The 19,258-nt window shown below is 40.9% G+C and overlaps 2 protein-coding genes across 4 annotated transcripts; both read left to right on the forward strand.

The window, feature by feature from the left end:
- LOC140945979 (uncharacterized) lies at positions 1–5,765 on the forward strand. 2 transcript variants are annotated; one of them, XM_073395045.1, is made up of 2 exons: positions 1–2,757; positions 5,383–5,765. In XM_073395045.1, the coding sequence occupies exons 1-2, from the start codon at positions 1,732–1,734 to the stop codon at positions 5,401–5,403; spliced, it is 1,047 nt and encodes a 348-aa protein (XP_073251146.1). In that variant the 5' UTR covers positions 1–1,731; the 3' UTR covers positions 5,404–5,765. The 2 variants fall into 2 exon arrangements, with proteins under 2 accessions (XP_073251146.1, XP_073251147.1); XM_073395046.1 differs by lacking the exon at positions 5,383–5,765 and adding an exon at positions 5,055–5,152.
- Positions 5,766–7,866: 2,101 nt separating this feature from the next.
- On the forward strand, positions 7,867–14,034 carry LOC140945967 (uncharacterized). Of its 2 annotated transcripts, XM_073395032.1 has the most exons (3): positions 7,867–7,917; positions 8,399–13,107; positions 13,919–14,034. In XM_073395032.1, the coding sequence occupies exon 2, from the start codon at positions 8,405–8,407 to the stop codon at positions 12,839–12,841; it is 4,437 nt and encodes a 1,478-aa protein (XP_073251133.1). In that variant the 5' UTR covers positions 7,867–7,917; positions 8,399–8,404; the 3' UTR covers positions 12,842–13,107; positions 13,919–14,034. The 2 variants fall into 2 exon arrangements, with proteins under 2 accessions (XP_073251133.1, XP_073251134.1); XM_073395033.1 differs by lacking the exon at positions 7,867–7,917 and having other exon boundaries at positions 8,232–13,107.
- The last annotated feature ends 5,224 nt before the right edge of the window (positions 14,035–19,258 follow it).

Here is a 19,258-nt window from a genome sequence, read left to right on the forward strand (position 1 = left end):
AGGAGTTAGGGAGAACCTTACCTTCTGGTGTATCGTCTGTTTATCAGTCCTACTTTGAACGTTTAGAGAAAGAACTGAAAATTGGTGAGGACCAGTTTTTGACTTTTCTAAGTGCTCTGGCGGTTGCAAGAGAACCGCTACCGCTAGACTTTGTTTCTAAGATGTTACTTTCTGACTCAAAGTCCCCATCTGGTCATCGGAAAGTAAGAAAAACTATCGACTCTATCTCAACCCTTCTTCCTGTTCATGATGACTGTATTGTGTTCTTCCACAAATCAGTTAAGGATTGGTTGACTGAGAGAACTACCTACGGACTACACAACTTCTCTGTGGATGAAAAGCAAGGTCATGCCATGCTTTCTCAGCTCTGTACTGATGAAGTGAATAACGTGAAAATAAAAGGCGTTCACGGCACAGAATTCAGTGACACTGCGAGGTACGCCCTGCAGCATGGTGTTTTTCATATGCTCCACTCTGGAGACCTGGAAAAGAGTACAAGAACATCCAGCTTTGATGAAATCGTTAACAACTATGTTACCGACTTAGACATTGTGTATGGAAAGCTTTGTGTAAACAACACGGCTAGCTCCGAAGATATTATCCTTACGCAGAAACAAACTCAGTCACTGAGTAGTGAGAGCCAAAAAGCCCTTGGCACCTTGTTGTTTCTTTTGAGAAAGTACCACGAAAGACTTGCGACGAATCCTAGTGCTTTTTTCCAAGTGATGGTGAACGAAGGAGGAGACGTTTTTGCTGGTGAAGCGACAGAACTTTTACAGACCAAATATCATGAAATACCTTACATGGAGTACATTCACAAGGGGGCTACGGAGGAGGAGATGGCGGTCCAGGCCATGTTTCGCTGCGCCTCTCGAGTGGCTTGTTTTGATATTTCACCTCAGCAGGAGTCCATGGTGTGCGAATGTAGGGATGGAACGATTCAACTATGGTCACTACAAACAGGGAAGCAAATATGGAAACGCCCGGTCACGGTCGAAAAACATTACGTCGATGACCTTGACGTGTTTAGAGTGGAGCCCAACTCATCTGTTTTGTCATGTTATCGCTCTGTTGTTTTTCACCCTACCGAGCCCATTGTTCTTCCTGGAATCCTCAGCCGTGCCTACTCAGTTAACGGAGATTTCCTTCCACTGTTCCCTAATAGCAACTGCAAATTTACCGTTTGTTCAGTTAATGGGGATAGGATGATTACAGATTTCCCTGGTGATGAAAAATGCCTTGTCATGTGGAGTCTAAAAAATGGAGATGAAATTGATCGGATCTATAGGGAGGAGGTTGTTTTGTCTTTTGCCTGGTCTCCAGATCAAAAACTACTTGCAATTTCTCATCTCTCTGGATTAGTGTGTTTGGTTGATGCGTTGAATTGCTTTGAGACACTTTCAGAGGTCACCACTTTTTTACCATGTGGAATGATCAAGTTTGCCCCTAACCTCAAATTCCTGTTTTGTTGGTGTAAACCAGTTACGTCTATGTGGGAGAGATACCCAAAAGGCATTCGCTTAGACATTATTGAATGTTGTTAACGACAACGTTGACTTTGAGCCTTGGGATCATGAATCATCCAGCAAAGCTGGATTCTTGAAGGGAGATCCTGTATCATGTTTGTTCAGACGTTTGGGACCGTATTGGATTCTTGTAGAGGGGGCGTTTGCGTTTGTCTTAAGCAAACAAAGTGTGTTGAGGGTATTCCCTGGAAACAACCGCATTGCCATGTTCAGTCCTGAAGAAATGAAAATTGCAAGAACCACGTCTTGTAGAAGACTCCGTCACGTTGCCTTTGCTGTAGATGGGAATTCCGTTTATGGTGTTACTGAAGACAAGGAAGCAGCAGTGGTATCTTTTGATGTATCAAGTGGAAAACTTAATGGAACGTTAGAGATTGGAACTTGTCCTGATCTCCATTATCCTAAACCGCCTTTTACGGCCGTAAACGTTTCTGACAACGGTATTTGTCTTGTACCAGTGACCAATGGCGTTCTTTTGAAACAACGTCATCGTGGGACTGCTGTTCAGCTATGGAATTTTGAGTTGTCTCAGCAAGTCCGAAGTTGGCCCAGGTTAAGGGAAGTTACGTATATGGTGCCAGTTACAGACCAACGTGTAGCATGCGTGGGCAGAAGTTTTGAAGTAAGCATCCTGGACACGTTAAGTGGAAACATAGTGAAGACCATCTCACTTTGTCACGAGGGATACGAGTCAACATGTCCAATTATGTATAAAGAAGCCATAGAATGTAACAGTACGTTTCAGCTGTTATCCACTGCTCGTGACTCAGTTCAGCTGTCAGACGACGGAGGTAGTCTGTGGAAGAGAGTTTTTAAAGGTTCTCTGTTGTACTCTTGGAATCTACCTGGCATGTTTTCTCCAACGGAAGAGTTTGTCTTAATCTCAGCAAAATCCCCTCAGAGTAAGCAAGAAGTGCACGTGCTTGATGCATTTTCAGGAGCCACTCTCCAGACACTATGCACAGTCGATCACATTTTTAACTGTGCATTTGTGAGTGAGACCGAATGTGTTATCGACTGCCAAAATAAATCGGAAAGTTTCTGTCTTCGGTTGTTCAATATTATGACTGGAGAATTGCTTAGTTTACTTTCTATGGAAAATAGGCCGGCATGTTTGTCTTCCTTTCCTCAAGAAGGTTTGATCGCTATTGGTCTTTGGCAGTCCAAACGTATGTGTGCATTTGTCGCAGTCAAGCGGCCGCGAGACAAAGAGTGCAGGAAAAAAGCAAAGGTGAGAATTGCGTCCGTTGATAAGAATGATTTCAGAGGGTTTTTTTATTTTTGTGCCAAACACTGTCAAAGAAATATTGAGAAAGACACTGCTTGTTTCTCTACGGTTTTATGTGATTTACACATCGTCTAGCGTTCATTCTTGTTGGTGACAGCAGAGGTACAGCTGTGAGACTGTATTATTTTGACACTAATCAGGGCTCGAAATCAAAAAAATCCTCTCGTCGCCTTTTGACGACCAACTGGAGAAATATATTCGCCAGATGCAAACTTTTAGTCGCCAGTTTGTATAATGTAAATGTCGCAGCTCATAGTTTCAGGGCTTCTGATATTTAGCACGGTCGCGGAGCCGCGAAATTCAGGTAAACCCGCGAAATCCTACGCGAAATACCGCAAAATTCGCCAGAAATTTTATCAAACACATGTCGATACAACATATTCTTAACTGGTCTCGGCTATTGGGGCTGTTTAATTGGCATAAACTTGCAAATTTATCTTGAACCTTCATCACCACAACGAGCGAACAACGTCCCAAAACTACCAGGCGAAAATTATGTTGCGAAAAACTGGGCACTAGTCATGATGTGAAAAGCTTTGCTAGTGGCTCATTTCTCGAGCGCTTTGTTGTTAGAATAGCAAAAAAACCTCTGTTAAAAAACATTAAACACGCTCCTCTAATCAGCCCCAAATCGATTGATTTCTACCGAAATTTGCCCAGAAAACCCCCACGAAATCGGCCGTTCTTTAACGATTGTTTTTCGGCGAAGTTAGCCCCGAAAATTTCCGCGAATCTGTCTCTGAAAATCCCCACGAAATTTGACTTCCGCGACTTATCATAAGCCCTGTAGTATGGCGCGATCCATCAGATTGGACTTTTTGAAAATATCGCGGACAGAAGTCGGTATAAATTTGGAGGTAAACTGGCTTTGTTTATACAATAGACCTTTTTACCGATACGGCGGCCATATTGAATTAATTCGATTTAAGGAGCATTATAGGATGTCCAGGGGGCATGAGCACATTTCGTTTGTATTTTCGAGCACTTTTCGGGACATTTTTTCTGAAAGTTTTCTTAGAATAAGATTCTAATATGAAAAAAGATCCTTGTGCCGTGTTCATATTTCTAATACTAAACTAGAAAAAGGCGATCATTATTACATCCCAACACGGCACAAGGATCTTTTTTCCTACTACAACCTTATTCTAGGAAAATTTTAAGAAAAAATGTCCCAAAAAGCGCTCGAAAATACAAAGGAAATGTGCTCATGCCCCCTGGGCATCCTATAATACTCCTTAAATTGAATTAATTCAATATGGCCGCCGTATCGGTAAAAAGGTCTATTTGGCACATTTTGTTATGACGAAAGCAAAGCGAGATAAGATGAAATGTTTGTTTTAACTTAAGTCTTTTAATTTAGATCTAAATCATAGAGAAATCTGGTCGCCAAGTGGAGACTATTTTTAGTCGCTAAGGAGGAAATGTTAGTCGCATTAGCGACCGTATCAGTCGCAATTTCGAGCCCAGCGAGTGAGACTTTGTTTATGAATTTAACATAAATGAATATATGAATTTCATATATTGAAACTGCGGAATGAAGAAATAAAAACAGACAAGATCAGCCCAGTTAAAGACCCAAGTGTTGCGATTGTCCAAAGAAAGCCTGAAAACTGAACCCTGGCCTCTGCGATACCTATGCAGCGCTCTAACTACTGAACTATAGCAAGCTAACAGGCTTTCTTTTTGCAGCTGTATAAGTTGCGTCTTTGAATGATGCAACATTATCACAAACAGGGTTCGTACAGAGTCTTGAATTCTTGAGAAAAAGTCTTAAAATTTGCAAAGGAAATTTGTGGAGCTGGGAAAAGTCTGCAAACAAGAGGTCAAGTCTGGGAAAATGGTGAAAAGTCTGGACATTCTTTGTTTTAAAGCCACAACAAATGCTAAATAAGTGAAATGTTTTTCACGTGGTCATCAAATCTCATTTAATATCACCCTGTAGCCCAGACATTCAGTATAAGTATGAGAAGTTTCAGAACTCAGTGTGTTATGTCCACATTGTACTTTGGGTACTGTACGATTGCCTTGCATCATGGAAAAAAGATTGGTTTCTGCGTTTTTCAATGTCTCTATTGATTACCTATTTGATAACCTTGAGTCTGGAAAAAGAAGTTATTGTCTTGGAAAAACGTTTGGAAAAAGTCTTTAGATCCAAAAATCTGTACGAGCACTGTACATAGTCTCATGATTTGTCAACAGCGTAAAATATGATGTAGTGATTACGCACGATTTCTTAACAGGTTAACCGGTAAAGAACGTGATCCCTTTTTGATGGCTGATCCGTTTGTGCATCGGAATTTATTGGCCGCAGCTGAGCCAACATTTAACTGTTTGTAAGCCGGGGAAATGAAGCTTTCACGACAACTGAAATCATTTCGAGGAGTTCCTTAACCAAGGGCGTTATCTGTTAAATCACGGTTACAAGTCGTTGCTTGCCTTATTTGGGACGCATGACGATGTCTTCAGTTTGGAGGGTTTGATTGTGACCGTTAGTGTGTTGTTTTTCTGCTTTAAGTGAACGGTTTGTCTCATGATTGTCTTTTCTTTCTTTGGTTTTTAATCTTACAGGCCTTGAGTGTTCCACAATGATGGATCTGAAGCTTGATCTGCATCTTCCAAAGCCAAGGGTCGGTGTGAACAATGCGGCGTGAAAACCTCATAAACGGATGGTTCGAAACTTAATCATACAATGGAAACCATTTACGTGTAGGGTCTTCTGTTAGCGTCATTAAATCACTCTTAGCAAGTGGCATGGACAAGCCCTGGAACTAATGCTCTTTATCGTAATCAATTGCTTAAGATGTGAGGCGTTGCTAGTTTTAGTTAAGAGTTTTAAGGCTAGGTTTTAAGAAGTGAAACAGAGGACCATTAAGGAGTAAAGTACACTGTGAAAGTTCTCTGTGAGTATCGGACATAGTATAAGCTAGTAAAACAAAACATCAACCTACCTTATGTTCTGTTTCATAAACAGTAAGTCAAGGTTTATATTTCCTGATGTGTGAAAAGTGAATTTTTTGGTCTAAGACTTAGTAAAAGCCTTTTAGCCTTAGTAATAGCCTGTTAGAAACACCACCTACAGAACTTGCGCTCAGCATCACAATCAAATAGGTTAAACCTCCCTTAAACGACCACCTACAAAGCGATTCGAGGGAGTCGAACCACTGAGGGTGGTGAGAGCTCCGAAAACATCTGCTTCTTACTAGGCCACGCAGACGTTCTTTTAGCTCGTCACGAAATCCTCCTTCGTAGGGAGGGAACGCGTGACGAAGCCCAAAGTAATCAAGTCTTTTATTTCGCGCATAGTCTGCGAGCAGTTTCTCTTTTTCTTCAGATTTAGTGAGAGCAATGCACGCGCGCGGAATACAGAAAAAAGAGAGACTGCTTTTTTCGTGCCTCTCCCGTCTCGCGCCATCAGTCACGCGCGTGGCCATTTGCGTGTCTCGCGTTTTGCTCGACGGACTACAGAAAAAAGAGAGACTGCCCGTAGTCTATTTCGCGCATGGATTTCTGGGACAGTACATTCCCCCTCCCTTGCGGAAATACCGTAAAATTCCGAAAATAAGCCCCTCCATGTATAAGCCCCTCCAAATATAGGCGCCCCCCAATCCGGTAACCCAAAAAACTCTCCGTTAAATCGCCCCTCCAAATATAAGCCCCCCGGGGGCTTGTACTTGGAAAACTGCCCTCAAATACAAAGTAAAACAAAGCGAAAGTGGTAAATTTACTTCCAACTATAAGGCTAGCCCAATCGATTTTGAAACGCAAATTTCCTTCCGTAGATAAGCCTCTCTGAATATAAGCCCCTGCAAAAATAGGCCCCTCAAAAAGGGCCTTTGAAAAATATTCGGCCCCGGGGTTTATTTTCGGAATTTTACGGTATGTGCTGACGATGCCGATGCCGATGCAAGTTTCCTTTGTTTAAACCCAGGGATTTCTATGTTCCGGGATAAAACACCAACTTTACTTGGCAGCAAGGTTAGTTTGCATCCTTTTATCACAATAATTGCGTATTTTGCGTTTTGGATGGGTATAGCCACCTCGTGATTTCACTTTAGCTCATTTCTGCTTTGCGTAGTACATTTTCGAAGCGTACTTAACATTTTCTCTCCATCCTACACTCCATGATCCTTTGTCTTTTATGGTCCTGGGTATGGATCAGCATTGATTTGATACAATTTCAACGATCGCTGTTCTCCTTAGAAAAGAAACCGGCCTTGTATCACTGCCAAAATTTGACTACTTCTTCTAAAAATCTATTTTAACATTTGTCAGTTAATGGGGTTTCCATCATATGTCCATTGAACATGTAATCAAACTTCAAATGTAAATGTTCATGCCAGTCTGAAACAATAATGAAAAACAATTAGTAGATACATCCATCAGTTGTTTATGCAGCTAGAAATTACGGGTCGTTAGCATATACGAATGCCTTTAATAATTGGCATCTTTGCCCGTGGATGAGGTAATGCTTCCACTTTTCCTTTAGTTTTTGACATTATTCTTCTCAATCTAGGTTGAAAACCAAATGAAAATTGGGCACAACAAAAATAGTCATCCAATAACTGTCGATAATGTGATGCTTCTGTTATACATGTACATGAAGCCTCTTAGGAGAGGAGGGGGTGTGTTTGTCCCGGGTACGAAATTCAAATGGGGTTGTTTCGTGTTTTGAGGAGTAGGCCATGTCCTTGTTGTTACACCCTTCTAGCATTTTTAGCATTCACCATGCGCCAGTGAGCACAATTTTGTCAGCATATATTAGAAGCAACACATTGATGGTGGCTGTGGTAAATGAGGGGGAGGGGAAAGGGGAGTGAAAGTGTTGGTTGTGGAGGAGGAATGGGGATTTGTTGGGCATGGGAGAGGGGAGGGTTAGTGGAAGCAAGGGAAACACAGGGTGAAGGGGAAGTGGGGGAAATTGAGACTTCAGAGCATGTAAATCAACTTAACGTTTTACCCAGTTTTCTGTTTATGGTATCATAATGTTCATTTTTTTGGTGTGGTAAGTGAAACGTTTTTGTTCTTTTTATCATATTAGTTTTCTTTTTGTAAGCATTAATAAAATAGAGGTTCTACAACTTGCAATAAGTCATACTACAGCCTGTGAGTAAACTTGTCTCGTGACATTTTGTCATTAGAGTTAGATGTAAATTTTTGTAGCAACGTTTGATTTGAAACTTGAGCTTCTTGTTCCTTGATCGCACATAGGGAAATTCCTAGGGCATTAGATTGCCTCCAAAATTTGACTTGTCCTTCTTAAATTTTATTAAACATTTGGCATTTTTGGTCATTGTGTATGATTGGTACTTGTAGAACCGTCCTCCAAGTTTTAAACTAGGGACAGAAACTTCTTGTCAGGTATCCTCTGTTATGCTGTCAATGACCCCTTTACACTTGAGTTTTAACTTAGAAGTGTATTTTTAGTGCGATATTTTTTTTTCTCACCAATCGTAAAGGAGTGTGCTTCAATAATTAATAACTTGTGTGCAACACGGAGTTTCGCGAGGGGTTGCGAGAGACGTATTTGTAGTTTATTTATAATTTTCCACACAGATTTAACAGGTAGCGGATTTTTCTTTCTCAGGCTTCAATGGCGACCGCAGCACCTTCACCTCTGGCCAGCTCCGTAGAAAAGACGAATGGAAACAAGCTGAGCAGACTTCTCATAGATGGTGGAACAACAGTACTGAGGAATATTTTTGACACTTATCATCCTCCTTCCAACTTGGCTAGTAACCTTCATGCAAACTATTCCATTCTTGTTAAACTTCTGCGTCGGAAAATTCTTAACGGGAGTCAATGGGAAAACCTGTTTCCACCAGCTGGAGGGCATCCAAACTCTAAGAACTTTGATATCACTCTTCTGTTTCTCTTACTGACGAACATTTGTGGCCTATCACCTCCCCTCTCAGGTCCTGGGCACAAAATGCCTCCCGCGAGTGACACCTCAACAGAGGCTAATCTTGCTCGCGTCAAATTCTATCGAAACGAGCTCTATGGTCATGTGGTAACAACTGGCATTCCAACACCAGTGTTCGATGTGAAATGGCGGGAAGTTAGTTCCGTTCTTGTTTCGCTTGGATTGAATCCGTCTGAAGTGGACAAATTAAAGCGAGAGCCTTGTGGGGAGGACTATGTCAGCGCTGTTACTGAATGGATGAAAAATGACGATGAGATCAAATTCCAATTAAAAGACGTAATTCGCAAACAACAACAAGTGCTCCAAACCCAACAGGAAGATCAGAGAACTCTTAACGACACACATCAAACTGTTGAAAAAGTGCAACAGACACAAGTGGAAGCCAGCAAATTGCAACAAGAGGACCACAAAACTCTTCATGATACACACCAAACAGTTAGTAAAGTAGAAAAGACACGATTGGAGGCTATTATATTGCAGCAAGAAGACCATAGAACTCTTCAAGATACACATCAGGCAGTTGGTAGTTTACAAGAGATGCAAAAAGAGGCAGTGAAATTGCAGCAGGAGGACCACAGAACTCTTCAAGACACACACCAAGTCATTCAAGGTGTTCAGCAGTCTGTACAGGATGCAAAAGAGATGCTAGAGGATTTTCGGAGAACCCAACAAGAATCGCGGCAACAGGTCACGTATGACGTTGTAAATGCTGAAGACAGAAGAGATAAAGTTGAAGAACATGAAACTCTGCAAAAATTGGCGAAAGTTAACACCGAAAAAATCATCCAATATCACTCTGGGAAATACCAGGAGGGAACGCGCTTGCACATCTTTGAGAAGATCAAGTTGTGGCTAGACGACCGTACTTCTGAAAATCGTGTGATGGTAATCAGTGGAGATGCGGGAATGGGCAAATCAGTGATCGCCGCTGTCGTTTGTCAGAGAATGAAACACGCTGGTCGGCTCTCAGGAAGTCACTTTTGTCAGCACAACAAGGAACGTTACAGAAACCCGAAGGTGATGCTTCAATCGTTAGCTTGTCAGCTGTGTGATGTTTTACCAGAATACAAACGTGAACTTGTGAAGAGACTTTCCAGAAACTTGGGTGTGGACATGAACAGTCTAGAAGTCCAGGAATTGTTCGAATTTCTTTTCGAAGAGCCTTTATGCAGCGTAGGAGACCCTGGTAGACATTTGCTGTTAGTTATTGATGGCTTGGATGAAAGTGAATACAAAGGCCGCAATGAGCTGCTTGATGTCATTGCTAATCACTTTTACACACTTCCTGCTTGGGTTCGGTTTTGTGTTACCGCTCGACCGGAAGTAAACATCGCAGGCCGTCTTAAAAAGTTTAATCCTGTTCAGCTCAAGCAAGATGACGAGGAAAACGTTAAAGACATCAGACTCTTTCTTGAGAGACAGCTAAGCAACGTTATTCAATCGGGCTTTGAAGAAGTCGTTATCAGTGAACTGGCCCGAAAAGCTGCTGGACATATTTTATACGCCTATTTGATGGTCGATTTTATCAACAAAAACTTTTCAAGTTTCACCCCTGAGGATTCGGGAAGAACGTTACCTTCAGGTGTATCATCTGTTTATCAGAATTATTTTGAACGTTTGGAGAAAGAATTGAAAAGTATTGAGGAACTGACGATAAGTGCTGATCAGTTTTTGACTTTTCTTAGTGCTTTTGCAGCTGCAAAAGAACCTCTTCCACTAGACTTTGTTTCTAAGATGTTGCGTTCGGACGCAAAGTCTCCAGCTTGTCACCGGAAAGTAAGAAAGGCTATCGAATGTATCTCAACCCTTTTACCTGTTCAAGATGGCTGCATTCACTTCTTTCACAAATCAGTTAAGGACTGGTTGACTGACAGAACTGCTTACGGGCAACACAGCCTGTCTGTGGATGAAAAACAAGGTCACCTTGCCCTTTCTGAGCTTTGTACTGGTGAATTAAATGATGTTAAAAGGAAAGGTGTTCTCGGAGCAGAGTTCAGTGACCCTGCGAGGTACGCCCTACAGCATGGTGTTGATCATTTGCTCGAGTTGGAAGAGAGTACGAGAGCATCCAGCTTTAAAGAAATCGTCAAGAACTACGTAATCGACTTAGAGATTGTATTTGCAAAGTTGTGTGTAAACAACGCGACTAGCTCTGAAGACATTATTCGTGTTCAGAGGCATGAACTTTTTAGAGCATTGAGTCGTAGGAGTAAAAGAACCCTTAGCACAATGTTGTTCCTCTTGAGAAAGTACCACGAAAGGCTGACGGCGATTCCTAGTACATTCTTTCAAGTGATGATGAAGGAGGGAGGAAAAGATTGTGCTAAGAAAGCAAAAGAGCTTTTACATATCCAATATCATGAAATACCGTTCATGAAGTTTGTTAATAAGCGAGCTGCGAAGGAGCAAATAAGTGGAATCCAGGCTGTGTTTCGCTGCACCTCTCAAGTGGCTTGCTTTGACATTTCACCTCAGCAGGAGTTCATGGTGTGTGAATGTAGAAATGGTACGATTCAGCTGTGGTCACTACAAACGGGGAAGCTAATGTGGAAACGTCCTGTCACGTTCGAGAAACGTTACGTTGAAGACCATGGCGCGTTTAGAATGGTGCCGAACACATCTATATTGTCATGTTATCGCTCTGTTGTTTTTCACCCTTCTGAGCCCATTGTTCTCCCTGGAATCCTTAGCCATGCTTACTCAAGTGACGGAGACTTCCTACCCCTGTTCCCTAGGAGCAACTGCAGATTTTCGGTTTGTTCAGTTAATGGGGATACTATGATTACTGACTCCCTTGACGATGCTCGATGCCTTATCATGTGGAATCTAAAAAACGGTGACGAAATATCTCGAACTGTCAGAAATGAGGTAGTTTTGTCTTTTGCTTGGTCTTCAGATGGAGGACCACTAGCGATTTCCCATTTTTCAGGACTGGTATGTTTGGTTGATGCATTAAATTGCTTTGAGACACTTGCAGAGGTCAACACTTTTGAACCACGTGGAATGATAAAGTTTGCCCCTAACCTCAAATTCCTGTTTTGTTTGCTTTACGGAGCAGGAATTTTGAATGGCTTCCGAGAGCTAATTCAATTGCAAGTCCAGGAGTGGCCTTCGGGTACCTTTTCCCTTGTTAATGTTGACAGAAACGAATGCTTGGAACCTTGGGATTATCAATGCCCCAGCAAGGGTGCATTCTTGATGGGAGATCCTATCTCTAATTCCCAGGACGGTTCTATATCCCGACCCTCTGATACCTTTGTGTTTGTCTTAAACAAGCAATGTTTAGTAAGGACATATCCCGGCAGTAACAATATTAACAATATTGAAATATACAGTCACGTTGCACTCAAAGATGTCAAACAATATGACAGTCTTGTCTCTAATATTGCCTTCGCTTTAGATGGGAAGACCATTTACGGTGTTCGCGGTACTGTTGAAGTGATAGCTTTTGATGTGTCAAGCCGAAAAATTATAGGAAAGAAATTTTTTTCAGCAGACGATTACGAATTAGAGCTTTCATTCATGGACATATACATGGAAGATGAAAATTTTGAAGTTAGTGGAATTTGTCTTGTACCCGTGTCAAAAGGTGTCCTTTTGAAAAGAGATCATCCTGACGAGGCTGTTCAGCTGTGGAATTTTAATTTGTCACAAGAAGTCCGAAGTTGGCCCAGTTTAAAGAATGTTGCTTATATATCCCCAGTTACAGACCAATGTGTAGCCTGTGTGGGAGGCGGATGTGAAGTGAGCATCCTGGACACATCAAGTGGAGAAATAGTGAAGACCATCTCACATTGTCATGAAGAATCTGAAGAAAACTTCTTAAGATATCCATGGTTGCATGAAAGATTCATAAAATGCAACAGTAAATATCAGCTGTTATGCACCGCTCGGGACTCAGTTCAGCTGTCAGACGGGAAAAGTATACTATGGAAGAGATCTTGGCGAAACTCTCTTTTACGCGGCAACATAGCTGGGATGTTTACTCCAACGGAAGAGTTTGTCCTTGTCTCGGCTGGAACCTCTCAGAGTAGGCAAGAAGTTCACGTGCTTGACGCTTCTTCCTTCTTCAGGAAACACTCTCCGCACATTATGCTCAGTCGATGATGTTTCCAACTGTGCGTTTATAAGTAACGAGGAATGTGTAATTGACCGCCGGGATTCTTCAAGAGGTTACCATTTGCTGTTGTTTAATGTTAGGACTGGGGATTTGCTAAGCGTACTTGATGTTTATACTACGAACGGGCCTTATTGTTTGGCTGCTTTTCCGCAAAAGGGTTTGATCGCCATGGGCCGAAGGAACTCCAAACGTATGCACCCTTTTATTGAAGTAATTAGAGTGCCGCGAGACAAAGTCAACCGGAGATCAAAAGGTGAGCAATGCGTTTGTTTCTTAAAATTACTTACTTGCGTCGAGCAGACACAGTCACACCCAACAAGAAGTGTTATGCGAATGTTAGCGCTTGTATTACCTCCGCGTATATTTTGATGCAAACAGACCCGAGGGTGAGCTAGTTTTCGTTCTGTACGCAGATTTAACCCCCTGCTTCTTAGGAAAGACCGACATTCGATTTGTCCTAATAGTAAGGACTGCTCAAGCAATTACATAAAGGTGACGAGAAAAAGGGAAATGTTTAGCAAGTGAAGAAGGGCGTGGTTGTTAAATAGTAGCAAAAGAAATTGTGCAGAACAGAGCATTGAAGAGACTATGCATACTGAAGCTTGGGTTTGATTAGGGTTAAAAGAAATTTTACTCCATGAAATCTAGAATAGAGTCTAACAGTCAGTCGATTAATTGGTCTGATTCAAAGAACCGAATTTTTAATGATAATTATTTGTATTTTGGAACAACTGAAATGTAGCTAAAACTTTAGGCCGAAATTAATGGATACAAATGTTATTATATGGGCTACTAGCTCCGAATGAATAAGTAGGCATGTTGTAATTGCATGGCTTGCGTACATTGCGGATGGATGTTGGTTTTTGAAGTTGGTTTTCCCCCACCATCTTTATGTAGTCCCGGTCAGTAGTTACTTTTTTTACACAGTAACTTTCTAATCCTGTGGATTAATACAAAGTGATTGTAGGTACAAATGATATCAGTACTTCAACAAACGTTTTTAACTCTAAACGTTCACTTCCAGTACATACTGTGAAACTTAATCGCATTTTAATTTTTTACAGTTTCTGAGAGCTCAAGAACTACGGACGAGGACTGCGATGCTGTACGTAAACCGCTGTAGAAGTTGTGAGTGTGACGTTATTTTATTCCCTTCCCCTTCAACTGTGATGCAGCGGAACCTCGATTTAACGGAGGGCGAAGGGGCTGGCAAAATCTATCGCTATGTTGAGGTTCTTTTTATGTATCTTACTATGACTGGGGCAAAGAAAATGGTTCGTTATACCGAGGAATTCGATCGTTATATCGAGGTTCCAGTGTCGTAAAATTTTTTAAGATGTAATGATTGCTTCCGAAACTCGTACTCCAAAGATGCTGCTTTTGGAACTAAAACTATTTGAACTAAGAACCGTTGACAGCCTCTCACATTTATAGTAGATGTTTTTGATATTGATGATTGTGGTGATGTTTTTCATTACAATGCAGCGCATTTTTTGTTAACGTTTTCTTTTTGATTACCTATCAATCTGGCACAGGTTTTTAGCTTCCATGACGATGAATCTGTATCTAACATATAATATGGGCAGTCTCAAAATAACACGAGGCGGTTTCAGTAATACTTCAGCTGATACTTTGGAAGAAAACCTTCAAACGCCGTCAACAGTATAAAATGTTTGTTAAAAGGGTCTTTATTAGGGAGTATCATTAAACGGGGACGTAAAGCAAATAATAGCAAGAGAAACAGAAACTGACCTTCAGGATTGATGCTACGTATTGTATGCAATAGGGCTGACAAAGCTTCCATTTGATGAGGTTTCTATAAGCATTAATGGGTGTTTGAAAATTTTAATAGAACACTGAAACAACCTAGAGAAAGTATGTATAGTATTGTAATCACAATAGATGATAAAGAAATATATTTTCAAAAATTTTCTCTTTGTGTCGTAAAATAACTTTGCGTGAGCAAGTAAAACAAAAAAGGTATTTGTATTCTGGATTATGTACGTTCACTTAGTAATTTTGTGAAGAGTCTATTCCAAATTTTTTATTCGAAGAGTATTTTCCATCATTAAACAAGTTAAGTAACAGCCTTCGTTTTTACGGTGAAGAAGTTTCTTTTAAGATTGTGTTTATTTAGTTTAATATTTGCTAGTAAAACAGAAAACCTGAACTTATGTTCGGTATCGAAAGCAATAGTTTAATGTTTCTGTTGGACGAGTTTTCTGTTAGACCAGGACTTAGTATTAACAGGTCAAGTAAGACAGAACACCAACAGAACCAGTTATTTTCAGTATCAGCTATAGCTCACTGTTTATATTTTAAGATTTCTCTGTTAGTTTAAGTAATAGTATTTGCAATGCAACACTACAGTGTACTAACCTAAGTAATGTTCACTGTTTATTAGCCGAGCCACAGCTTTAGTTTTACATTTAAAAACCTTTTATAGTTAAAAAAGTTTTTGCATTGTCATTAAATGATTATTAACAGGTAAAATAGAGAAGCTTAAGAGATATTAGGGCCATTTATAAGAGGAAAAATAAGACGCGTCTTAAATAAGACGCGAACTTTCCGTATAAACGGCACATTTCGTCTAAAATAAGGTGCGGCTTAACTAAGACGCGTCTTATTAGATAAGACATGCTCGCATAAATGGAACAGTTCGCGTCTTATTTTTCCTCGTATAAATGGCCCTAATATCTATTATAATAACCATTTGTGTAAGGTTGATTATTGCAGAGTTTTTTGTAGGTATTTTTACATGAGTTAGTTTATCACGGGAAAAAAAAAACCTAAGAACTTACAATCAGTATCATGGATCACAGCTAAAATTTTATATTTGAAGAGTTTTTTGTATACTGATGTCATTAAATGACTTATATCAGGCTACGTTAACACGGCGCTTTACGAATTTTCAGCCGGTTGAAAGTTCCTGCGTTTAGGTTTTCCGTTCACAGGGAACCAACTTAACCGTACGAAAATTTAGACGCCTAGCCGTTCAAGGTTTCGTGTGAACAGAGCGAAGATATTGAAGGGTTCCGTGTGAACGAGGTGTCCGGTCAAATTTTTCAGCCGGTCGAAAATTCGTCTGGTGCCGTGCCGTGTGAACGTTAACGTCGGCTGAGAATTAGCAAGTTAAACAGAGAATCTTAGGAGATTATTTTTTATGCCCTGTAGGTGTTTCTTTTAATTTTATATTTGAAGAGTTTTTTATATACTGGTGTCATCAAATGACTTACAATTAGCAAGTAAAACAGAGAACCTTAGGAGATCATTTTTATGACCTGTAGCTAGGTTTTTCTTTTAATTTTGTATTTGAAGAGTTTTTTTATATACTGGTGTCATTAAATGACTGTTACTCACCTTTATCCAATAAACTAACGGGTTTAGCATTCGACGAAAGAAAATTCGTACTTACAACAAGCAGAAGATAAAACGGCGAAGAGGCCATGTTTTCCATGACAACAGAAGAGCAGATTATCCCAGCGCAGTATATTAAACGTCCGTGTGTCTAATAACTTTTCAGATATCGTGGGAAAAGGGCCTGGCAAGGCTGTTTGAAGAGATACAGCTGCTAAGATGTCGTTGATTGTCGACATTAGGGAGCTTAAGCAACTACGCCGACGACGAAAACCACAATGACGACTTCAAAAAACAAAAGGTTTAATTAATAATCAAAATAACAGCTCTGCACGTGCATCACGCTTTTTAGTACATTTCTTTGACGTCCACTGCACGACTACGACGTAAAACCTCCTAATTTGACGTTTTATGGAGGACGTGGACATACGACGACGAATTTTCCTTCCTCTTTTTGAACCTGAATAAAATCCTTAAGAATTTAACTCCATGAAAAGTCGCCTTCATTTGACATATTGGGGGGGGGGGGGGGGGGGGGGGGGGTCCAAATAGACTCGATTAAGTTTGAAAGAACGCAAATTCATTGTTTTAAAGACGTTTTCCCTGCCGTCGTAGTCGTCCTTGCTTAAGGTCCCCATTGTCTCAATTTGTTCCGAAAATTTTTACATCGACAGCTATTGAAACCCGGAGTAGTCAAGATATATCTGATCATCTGTTCATCCAAAAATGAAAACTGATTTCATGCAAGCAGTAAATTTGTCGACAATTGAGTTGCAATTGATTGTCGAAGGATCAAACAATTATCATATGTATTTTTTTTAAATTCTGAAAAATCTTATCTTTTCTTCAAAACCAGGTTTAAAATTTTCTTCTGGTTTGTAGGCGCCCAGTTTTTCACCATTTAGACCTGCCGCCCTTTCAAAATAACGTCGCTGTAGCAGTTCTGGATGTAGTTACATCCTGGAGTAGCCAATAGACAAAAATCGAATCAATAAACATTGTTAGCCATCAAGTGATTTTTATCGATTGATAACGGAAACAGTGAAAATCTATTTAAGAGCAAACTTGGATGGGACAGGGTTGATCATCCTCCCGCCTTCCGTACCCTTGTGTCCCTTTGTCTCCCGACTCCCGCCCCTTAGCGAGAGAGACGAGACACTGACACGACTGACACAGTCGAAACACGTGAACTTGTGTTATGCCATCTCATTCGTGACTTATGATGTAAGCGACTTGAAAAGGTTTCCAATGTGGCCGGAAGTAATGCTGTTTTTTTATCCCGAGTACGAATTTTCGTTTTTTGACTTTTCTCGCATATAAAATTTAAGCCTCGGAGAACGTTAAATGGAAGTTGTTGGGTTCGTTTCTTTGACCGGATGATAAGCAGTAACAAAAAAACGAAAGCTTTCCTTTTCGAATTTCTCTCCCGCTTACCGTCGTCGTAGAGATCCCCCTTCCCACCCTTCCTTCTCCCGGGCTCCTGCCCCCCTGCTCCCCCCCTCCCAGTAAAGTAATGTCGTCCTATGTTAGGGACATTCTTGATTTCTGGATTCCACGCCCTGGATTCCGGATTCCGGATTCCGGATTCCAGATACTGGATTTCAGATACTGGATTCCAGTTAGTGTGGAACTTGGATTCTGGATTCGTTAGTGGGATTCCGGATTCCTTGAGCTGCATTCCAGGTTCCAAAGCCCAGAATTTCGGTTTCCATCAGCAAACGTTTATCCGGGTTCCGAATTTCCCAGATTCCGGTATCCGGGTTTCCGTACATGGCGCGAATGATGCCATCGGGCAAAGTGCGCATAATTTTACTTTTCACAGTTATTCAGTTACACCAATTTTATAAGGAAATGCGAAATCAACACCTTTTAGACAAGGAATGATACAGAAGAAGGTAAATTTTGAATCCCTGGCCAAAATTAATATTTTATCTCGCAAAAAAACACCACTACGGGCAGCTCCATGATGAAAAAGCAACATAGAGTGTTGTATACTTTGGCTAAACGTTAAACTTTCACTGATCATAAAGGTGATTACAGCTCCGTACATCGACATTTTGTAATGCGATAAGTAAAAAAAATCGATGCTGAGAATTTTTGCCTGAGCTTCGAGTTCGTCTTAAAGATAATTTTAGCAACAGAACGGGGACGTCAGCTGACGACAGGAAAGCGCGCGGAAAGGACTAAATGCGACTTCCGGTTCCCCATTTATCGCACTGCCATTGGTCAAGCCAGTTGTTTGATCTGCGCGCGCCGTCGTCAATTGACGTTCCCGATCTGTTGCTAAATCAGCCTAATGACCGAGCGCTTAGCGAGGGGTTTTTTAAGAAGACCGAGCGGGTAGATGTAATGCACCTTTTTGTTTTGGAACCAGCAGGACATTATTGTGGTCACTAAAATGGAACGATAGGCTATTTTTCGTAGTAATGACCACCTGTTCCATCTCAATGATCTGCTTTTCCTTTTTCTGAAAATTATGCTCCGTTCAAAACAACGGAAGGTGCGTTAAAATGTCTTGAGGGGATCGTCTACATACTCGGTGTCAAAACTATGAATCAGCTTACTAAATTCATTTTCTTGTGCCTATACGGCTGGCTAAACGGCATTTTTATACTGTTTACTGACTAGGTAAGTACACCAGTGATGTTTCTCTTTTTCGTAAAATAGCATAATAAAATAAATTGAAAACAATAACAACAATCATCTTATCTAATTCCAAAGTCATTGACCGCGATGGCAAAGTACTTGATAGGACCTTCAACAAAGGTGTGGCATTTGGGCGGCACACCTCTACCCAAACGTTCCTCGAGTGCCCCCCTCCCCACCCCGGGAGTTGACGAACCTCCCGTAAGTGACCTCCCAATCTGCGAAAACAATTGAGCGCTTGCTTACGGAAGGTGAATGCTTACGAGAATTGAACCATAGAGGTTCTTTTCGAAGACGAGGTCCTGACACATCTACTTTTTGAAAGAGAATTCATTGGATTGCAATTTCAAAGTTACGGTATAGCTCCTTGTGGTCGCTAAAAGATCTTCGCAAAGTAGTAC

This window comes from Porites lutea, chromosome 8, assembly GCF_958299795.1.
Source record: "Porites lutea chromosome 8, jaPorLute2.1, whole genome shotgun sequence".
Taxonomy (NCBI): Eukaryota; Metazoa; Cnidaria; class Anthozoa; order Scleractinia; family Poritidae; genus Porites; species Porites lutea.